Source organism: Engraulis encrasicolus, chromosome 12, assembly GCF_034702125.1.
Source record: "Engraulis encrasicolus isolate BLACKSEA-1 chromosome 12, IST_EnEncr_1.0, whole genome shotgun sequence".
NCBI classification, from domain to species: Eukaryota; Metazoa; Chordata; class Actinopteri; order Clupeiformes; family Engraulidae; genus Engraulis; species Engraulis encrasicolus.
Genome location: NC_085868.1, coordinates 27,092,064 through 27,101,878, shown reverse-complemented (window position 1 = coordinate 27,101,878; position 9,815 = coordinate 27,092,064). Strand labels below are relative to the sequence as shown.

Below are 9,815 nucleotides of genomic sequence, written 5' to 3'. Positions count from 1 at the left end.
ACGAGTGGGACAGCCCATTCAAATGCATTGGCCACGGAAGTGTGGCCCAACTAGAAAACTGCTTTATCGTGATGGCACGACGAACGTTATAGATTATTGATCGGCGATTCGTGGCCACGTGACGATATAGCGTGCAATACAGTTGAAAATTTGGTGGTTGTGTTGCCATGATGTGAGGTTTCATGCCAGGGATTTCGCACAATAACTGAAGTGGGAATGTTATAGCATCTCATTTCTTTCTATCCAATTTGTGGCTCAAGCGCACAAATGTGTAAACAAAGACCCTCCTATTTAGATGTGGAAAATGTGGAGGAGCTTGGTCACCTCTAACTTCAGCCATGTTCGCAATTAATGCCATGCTGAGCAAGCTAAAATGCATAACTGGTACATACCTTGGTGTAATAATACATGCACAAGTTTAAGGCAACAAGTTAAAAAAGTATAGATACAATAAAATGTATTCTATCTAATTTCAGGTACATTAGGAATAATTTAACTCTTGAGTCACCTACATTGTATTTTAACGCAATGATCATGTGTCTTACTGTTAAACCAGTTGGGCTAAGAGCGTCCAAACCATTCCTGGTGTTTCGCAAAGTTTATATGTAATCTCCTACATTAAAATGCAGCTGCATTCTCTGCTCTCAAAGCAGTTGACAAAGGCATGTGCTAGTAAAAACGTATTAGCACCTAATCTATCCTAATGTGTGAAATTTGTGTTTTCTTTCACCCTTGCTTGGTGTTTCTCCAAACCACCTTTGTCAAATGCTGACATCATTGTCACTGTCTCTCCAGCATCAGCATTTCTGTTGGCTTGTTCCTGCCTTGGTCTCATCCTATTGCTGCCCCCGAATACATGCAATCCATTTGGAAGCCTACAGTGGCGTAGTTGTTGAACGGCATATGAGAAAAACAGCACACAGACTAGTGTGAAAAGCATGGCAACTGTTCGGACAGGTACTTGCTGGATGTACACGCCATCCACTATTTCACCGCCTGGAAAATGGATGGTTGGTGGGAGGCCAATGAGGGGCTCTCCGCTCAAGAGCCTCAGCAGAATGCCCAGGAAGTAGCCTGCGGCCGCTCCGTAACCATTGGAGACGGGGCAGAATACAGCACAGATTAGCTGAGGGAGAACAATACAGTATGCCACATCTGCTCCGAGAATCCATAATGACCAGATGCTGTTCTCGAGAAAGGTCAGACCTGTGCTGATCACCGCGGTCACGACAACAGCTATGCGGATCACCCACTGCATCTCTCGGTCTGAAGCCTGTGTTGGAGCATTAAAAGAAATGTTAATACCCACACAAGTTTGAATCTTATCACAATGGGTTTAGTAAATCCCATAATGATAAAACAAGTATAGTTCAACCCCCCCCAAAAAAAAACCCATAAAAAAAAAAACGTATCAAACCTGTTTTCTGATATTCTTGTAGATGTTGGAGCTGAACATGGACGTGCTGGAGATGAGACCAGAGTCTGTTGAGGACATGACGGCTGCAGCCACAGCAGCGATCCCTACTATGGAGACGTATGGAGGGGCGAGGTACTGTAGACAGATGGGCAAGACCCCATAGGCCTCTCCACGCTCAAATGGAGAAGGGGCACCGTAGTCCGTTAGATTCCAGTCTGTGGAAAGACATTTCACATTTGGAATGATCAAGGGACACATTACGCAATACAGAAGAAGAGTAGGTCAAGCAATACCAGTTACCCGCAAAATCAACTGAAGTTTGCAATGATCTACAACCTTTATTACTGTATGTGGTGTGGGCAAATGCAATAAAATCACCAACACGCATCAGTCCTATGGCCTTCATCAGGCCCAAAATGTGTTGGTGATACTTAATGCATTTTCCCAAATAAAAAAGTTTGTTTTAGATTTTTTTTTTTTTTTTTACTAAATCAACGGAAGCAGACCAATGATCTTTTTCTTTCAGTCTTTTTGAAAAAAAATTGAACTATAGTTATTGTAAGTAAAGTGGCAGCAAGTGGGCAGCCCAACAGAAGCAGTGCAAAGGCAAGGCACCATACCCAGCATACATCCATCATGGAGCAGGATAGGGGAGCATTCTGGCATAGACAGTGGATAAGGTAGAGAACGCCCCTATAGGAGACCAGAGGTTGAGAATAAATGAGAGTTCCCTTAGCGCTGTAGATAGCGGTAGCACATAGTGGTGTCAACAATGATCGATTCGGCGATCCGAATCGATCCGGGGCATGGACGATCCAGATCCAGATCCGGCAAGTTCCAGAATCAATCCGGCAATTTTTTTAAGTTTCAATTACTTCCATGGATATTTCGGGAGCAAATGAATGTTAAATTAAATAAAAACACTTCAAAACATTGCAAGACTGATACAGACTGATACAGAAAACAGCCAATAAATTGTTGCTCAGTATCTGACTACTTGTATTTCCTCATCATGGCTGAACATTTGCTTTGCGTTCAGTAGAAATGTAATGCATTGCAATGCATTGTAGAATTGAATCGAATCGGATTGGATCTAATAGAATCGAATCGAATCTACTACCTCCCGAATCGTGATCGAATCGGATCGTGAGTGCAGTGCCGATCCACACCACTAGACTAGCACACACCTTATCCAAGCCACCACCAAATGCCACAGAAATGGAAGAATAAGGAGGGGATAATGCCCCCTTAGGAGACCGAACTTGAGCACACTTCTTTGTATTTAGTAGGTGTGGTTTGATTTATCTTGGTCTACCATTAGATCTTTGGTTCAGGTTATTCACCCGCACCACACACCTAGCGATGTTGTGAAATTAAATCAGCAACCCTTGGGCTATATGCCCATCTCCCTAGCCACTTGAATCGTGACTCACTAAATCGAAGATGGTGCCCATTAACTACTGTTCCAAGATAACTTGTTCCATGAACCAAGCTCTCAAAAATTTGCCTCAAATGGTCTGAAAACTGGGCTTAAAAATGACAAAACACCAAACTTTTCCTTCAACCCAAAATCATCACATACAGCATAACAACGGATGAGAAGCTGGCATGGCACCTGTAGATGCAGCCACTGATCCAATCAGAATGGATGGAATGCCCAGGATGATAAGCATCGCAGCTGCAGCAAAGCACGTGATCTGAGCTGTGCGTGGCGAGGAGGCGGACAGGATCCTCTGATGGAAGCACTGGTAACCACTTCCTCCAATGACCTGGCCAGAGCATATATGAACACATTATTAATAAATGTGGACAATTACAAGGAAGCTGTATAACAGAAAAAACTGAATATACTGTATAGTGTTATATAGAACATAGAAATATAGAATTATAATTAGGGCTGGGACTCAATTAAAATGTTTAATCAAATTAATCTATAGGCTTTGGAATTAATTAATCGAATTAATCGCATTTTAATCGCATTTAAATATCTGATTTGAGAACAGTGAAAAAATTTTTTTTTTTCACATCAATTTTGAATAATTACAATAAATAAGCTTCATCTAAAGATGTTATTCATTTTTAAGAGAGAACTTTTTACCATCGGGCGTAATACTCGACTGGTCTAAGAACTATGTAGCTATATTATACTGCGATTAATTTTGTAATCGCGTTAATTAATTAATCGAATGACGTGATTAATTAATCGAAATTAACGCATTAATGTCCCAGCCCTAATTATAATCAATAAACACATTAACCATTTTCGTTTGAACTCAAGCTGGACTTTTACATCCAGAAACACCAAATGTATACCACAGTCAACCCCAGTTTCAGTCCAGACTTCTTTCACTTAAGCACTGGTGTTAGACTGATATCGACAAACTGGACAATTTATTGCCATTATTTATTGCTATTTATTCCTTGTGCTCTCAGAAACCAGGATTGCAGATGGCAAGCTGGTCGTGAGGTGAAGTGGATTGTCATTACCCCATGTACACTACACGTCACGATTGATCTCCGATTGAGCAAAAAATCAGCCCGATTTACAAAAAGTCGTGTGACTGACAAATTGTGGAATAATCGGTCCCAAATCGCACAATGTATGCTCAGCTTTAGACAAAAAAGAGTCTACATGTGTAAAAAATTTGAATGACTGCATAAAACAGTGTGTCCAACCCGTCTTCACTGAATTTCATACACGACAAACAAACCATGGTTTTGACATTCAACAAATGCTCGACCTTAATTGGTCAGTACCAGTTGCGACCTATTGGCTATAGAAAAATGTAAGTTTTAAACTAAATGCTGATTATTCTAAGTGCAAACTAGACTGCCTGTGCAGTCGCCTTCGACTGCTTAAGGTATATCCCCGAAACGCGATTCTTCCAGTCCCCCATCATTCCTACCACTCCCGTTCACCAGAAACTTATATGATATATACAAAATATAAAAGAAATATATTTAATATCTATACATAGATCAATGACGTGCATAGGTTTAAAACCAAACGACTATTGTGAAAATGCAGCAAAAAAAATGGGGCAAACGGTAACACTGTTTTAATGGTTCACTATTACAGTGGATATACCATATTAGGTTCAGTGCACTAACCAGTGTAACAATATTTAATACCATGTAATACCAGTGTAACACCATGTATCAATTTTGTACTTATATCATGTATTTGTGTGTAAGTGGTATTACATGGTATTGCATATTGTTACACTGGTATTACACTAGTATTACATGGTATTTACCGGGCAAATCAATCCACCCAGTCAGAAGTTATTGGCCAAATAAAAATTTCGCCATTTTGAAAGTGTTGACCTCCAAACTCGAATCAGTTCATGAACTACCCTAGAGCATTAACACACCAAATCTGGGACAAATCCATCCAACTGGTCAGAAGTTATGGGCCAAACAAAATTTCGGCCATCTTGAATTTAGCCATCTTGAAAGTGTTGACCTCCAAACTCGAATCAGTTCATGAACCTACCCTAGAGCATTCACACACCAAATCTGGGACAAATCCAACCATCCATTCAAAAGTTATCACGTTAACACAAAAGACCTAATGGACGCGGCGCACGCAAAACCATTCCATCCCCGACGCTCCGCTTTTTCGGGGATATAATGATAAATATAGTAATGCTGTTATAATGTAATAGATATTCTGTAATTTGCAAATGTTAAAATGTATCCATGTAATAATAATTATATATAAGCTTAAATCAGTGCTTGACACTGGCCAGCCGGCCAAATGCGGGTGGAAATTTGATTTGGCGGGTAACTAATCAAGTCTCATCAGCCATTTGCCCAGTTGTAGTTTTCCAGTTTTAGTTTCCTCTGACTTCATTCGCTGACAAATAGCAATCCTTATGAATGTGCACTTACAGAACACTAGTGAGGACAGTCTGATATGCATGCTCTTTCCCAACCAGTCTGATGCTTGCGTCTCTGACACAAAATTTCACTGAAAGTATCCAGCCAGCAGTTTTAAAAAAGCTGCTATAAACTGAGAAACTAAACGATATGTTCAGTCACTGGCTAGACAAAGCGATAGCCAAGACGAGAGGAAAATGCGACAGTTGAGAAAAGCTAGGATGTGGGATGAGATCAGTTTATAGTTTGATGACTGGAGGCCGCAAATGGCAAGTAAATAAACCAAATATTCAGTTTATATGAACTTTCCGGATGTGCTTGCATGTTTCCATACCTAAATAACTGAATATTTCTTCTACTGTTCATCCCGACCAAAATGTTGGTTTAGCAATGCACTAAGCATGATAGCATGTATTAATCTTGTCTCTCTTGGTTTAACAGCGTGAACGTGTGAAAAAGTCAGTAGCCTGACTGAAGAAAATTGTGGCTAACACCAATAAGATTCAACCACAGATTAGCAACACTGATTTCCTATGGGTAATTCTAAGAATTTGCTGGGGAAAAAAAGAGTTATAGGACTTTTGGATTCTGAACCTAGGATGTCCACCTCTGGTTTTAGCCAGATAGAGGTAGTGTCAAAAAGCTATATTCTACAATTTGTCTTCTTACTAGTGCAAGACATTCATCCAGCCATTTGCCAATGTCCTGTGTCTCTATACGTCCAATCCAAGGTGGCTGGTAAGTATGATTGACAGCTGTCCAGCTGATGTCGAGGGAGATGGGGTTCAGAAGGATGAATGGCACACACAGCCACTGCAGAAAAAGAAACATGAGACATGATGAGAATCAATGCCTATGCGAGTGTAGCAGGATGACCGGCGATGGAGTGGAAAATAATAGTTATGCAAATAATAGTCTATTCTTTATCAACACTTAGTAAATTATTTATTAACACTTAGTAAATAATTAACTAAAAAATACAAATGATTGTAAATTGGTAAGGAATACTATGATATTATCGGTTAATATTTACATATGGCAGTTACACAAGGGAAAACATCCAGGTTAGCACTGCTAACTGAAGGAGCTTATGAACATGACCATAGACTGTCTAAATGTACTCACTAACGCAACAAAAACCAGGAATAGCTGGACGACATCTGTGTAGGCGACGGAGTAGAGCCCCCCAAGGAGAGTGTAGATGGTTGCTACGACTGCGGACAAGACCACCGAGTAGACATACGGCAGGTCAAGGATTGTGCTCATTGTTCCCCCTGCAAAATATCGGACCGTTTCCTCTGTTGACAGGCGCAAGATTACAAAACTAGCAGCAAGCTACATAGATGCTGCATAGATCATTGAACATGAGGTGGAGATGTTGATTTTGGACTGTGGGACAATGAAACAACAACCGTGAGGCATCATTTATTTGAGAATTTCCGCCAGTTTCGACATGCATCTGTTTTTCTCAAGCAACCCTATAGAATCCTATTTTTTGTTCCTGAACAGAGGCACTATATGAAGCTTAACTACAAAAAGTAGTAGACCAGTGCTCTAAAAGCGCCATAACATAATTTTGGGGACCCGCGTTCAACTCAAACCTTTAAGTCATTTCCCGACACTTCCCCGTCTCTCCCATTCATTTTCTATCTCTGTTTTGCACTTTCTAGTCAATGAATATAAACTCTGCCAAAAATATCTAGGCTAGCAGACGTGCTCATAGATGAACTGCTGACAGAGCACAAATGGAACGCATCCAAAAATGGACATGTCATCAGTACTAACAAGTCAAGGGTAGCTTAACCAAAACAATTAGATATTGAAATTGGCCTCTAATATTCACACATATGCTACTGTAAGTGGTACATTCAAAATGCAGCTAAATAAGCATACTTTCCTGGCATATGGTTACATGATTATATATATATATGAAGGGTTTATTTGCAAAACGGTGTATCTCCATTTTGTAGAATGTTGGGAAATTGACATGTTTGTATTGGGCATTCCATTGAATTGCATTGCAAAATGCATTTTATTTAGGTTAAAAAGTATGTTCTCAAAATATTTGAATGGTGATATGACCTCTGAACAGCCATTTTCAATGATAAAATGCAGAAGTCAAAAAATGGAGAAACACCGTTTTGCAAATAAACTCGTGTATATATATAGGGGAAATGCATGTAACGAATAATGACAGAATGTTTACCCAGTGCCATAAGAGTGCAAGAGACCCACAACACATCCACAATGATGCCGGGGATCACCATCAAAGTAGCCACATGTTTGCCATATTTGATCTGAAAAGGATCCATCATTGTGATGTACTTCTTCTCCCTCATGGGTTTAGCAAAGACTAAACCACCTGCAACAAAAAACGAACAAAGACACCTGCTGTCATACCTGGGAACCATTCCGTCATTAACACTGAATTTAGCGACACGTAAAGAAACAGTCCACCGTGTTTTAATAATAAAGTTTGTTCTGACACTTGGGTTTTTCTAAGCAGTTGACTAATGACTACGTAGGGCTGAACTGAGATCGAAAAACAGCCTGGGCATTTTTTTTTTTTTTGCATAGACCAGCCCCTGCTTTTCTATGAATATGATTAGCTCAGTCCACTGTCTATCTATACTATAGGCTAGAGATAGACCAATGAGCCGCCGCCCCTTCTATGTTGAGGGTTGAGCTACAGTGTTGGCCCCTGAGGACTATCGGCCATATTACCAGCAGTGTTGCCAGATGTGTCTGATCAAATCCCGCCCAAAAGGTTCTCAAAAACCACCAAAGTGCGCTAAATTCTGCCCAAATTCAACAAATTGCATTGACTTCTATGGGCCCAAAACGGCTGGAAAAACCCCCCAACCCCCCCCCCCCCCCCCCCCCCCCCCCCCCCCCGCCAAATGGCCAATTTTTTCCGTTTTTACCTGCAGACGCTCATCCCAAGTAGCCCAATTGGGCGGGCACCCGCCCAATCTGGCAACACTGATTACCAGTCCAGCCCTGAATGACTAACAAGACCATCGGGCTGGAAATCGAACCAGTTCCTGCTGTCCTTTCCTCTTGCTTATGGTATCTTGCCTAGTGTCGCTGTGGCAGGCAGAGCAACTTTTAGGGAACTTTTCTTCTTTCAACATCCCGATTGCAAATGAGCTACAAACCCCAACTCCGATGAAGTTGGGACGTTTGGTAAACGGTGAATAAAATTAAAATGCTATCATTTTCAAAACATTCAATCTATTCATTAGATGGAGAATAGTGAAAAGACAACATATTAAGTGTTAAAACCGAGAAAAAATATTGTTTTGGGGGACATATGTACTCATTTCCAATTTGATAAATCCAACACGTCTCAAAAGACGGGGATCAGTGAAATTTAGTAAACATCCAAATAAGATAAAACAACAAAGGAGAACATTTCAAAATGAATTGTACTGACGGACAATATAGGTGTCCAGGTATAAGATCATCACAGAGAGGCTGAGTCACTCAGAATTAAAGATGCAAAGGGAATAATTACCATAGTTATTATATACATTTTTGAATTCCCTTTGATTTAGCACGATTGAGTGTATATAAGACATATTTTTGTTAATACAATCATTGTATAGGTTCATGACATCATGAAATATATATTGGCTGTAGTCTCACTCTAGCACTCCAGGAATTAGAGCTATTGAAAATTGACCATATTAAGAATGCTTAATGCATGAACATGATACAGGGGTGTAACATTCTCCTAAGCACCTGAGCTCACTTGAAATAGACCCAGAAGACATGGGAAACTGTCCTTTGCTTACAGAAGTCAGCAAAAGTTGTAGACGTCCATTCTTTTTGACAATAATAGAGCATTGCACATCCTGTGCTACAGTGAAAATGGACCATCCAACTTGTGTTAGTGCTAGCTTCAAAAGTCAGCCTCCATATGATGGCATGCGGGTGCAGTAGTGCATTGGTTAAGATGTTCTCACTCATCTGTAGAGTTAAATACAGTGCTGAATGGTATAAATGGGTTTTAAACAGCATGAAAAGCCACTCATGCATTATATTTTGAAGGGAGATCTTCGATTACCGCCACATAGTAAGGTCAAATTGCATTCTCTACTATGTTTTAACAGTTTGGCTCCATCATAAGGACCAGCAGGTGATAAAATGGTGGGTTTTTGGTCAAGACCTGTCACACTGTAAGCACTACAGAAAGGAAAACATTGCAAAACATGACAAGGAATACACCCACCATTTAAGCTGGTGAAATCATGTCCAAGATAGGAATTAACACTGTTTTTTTTTATATAAAATCATCTCATCGGTTAATGTATTTAACTGTTAAGTGTTGTCTTTTGTTTTGTTTGTAGTCTTCCTCGACATTTGCTGCCATTTATTGTCCCCGTCCCAACTCTTTTGAGACGTGTTGGATTTATCAAATTAGAAATGAGTACATATGTCCCCCAAAACAATCTTTTTTCTCGGTTTGAACACTTAATATGTTGTCTTTTCACTATTCTCCATCTAATGAATA

At 40.1% G+C, this 9,815-nt stretch overlaps 1 protein-coding gene across 1 annotated transcript in view; it reads right to left on the bottom strand.

Moving 5' to 3' along the window:
• Positions 1 to 700: 700 nt before the first annotated feature.
• LOC134459509 (high affinity choline transporter 1-like) overlaps positions 701 to 9,815 on the bottom strand; it is a 37,392-nt gene continuing 28,277 nt past the window's right edge. Inside the window, exons 3-8 of the mRNA XM_063211873.1 lie at positions 7,506 to 7,661; positions 6,425 to 6,573; positions 5,969 to 6,112; positions 3,033 to 3,186; positions 1,418 to 1,632; positions 701 to 1,273 (exon numbers count right to left, since the gene is read on the bottom strand). Of these exons, the coding sequence (XP_063067943.1) occupies positions 701 to 1,273; positions 1,418 to 1,632; positions 3,033 to 3,186; positions 5,969 to 6,112; positions 6,425 to 6,573; positions 7,506 to 7,661 (1,391 nt within the window). The remainder of the gene's footprint in view (positions 1,274 to 1,417; positions 1,633 to 3,032; positions 3,187 to 5,968; positions 6,113 to 6,424; positions 6,574 to 7,505; positions 7,662 to 9,815) is intronic.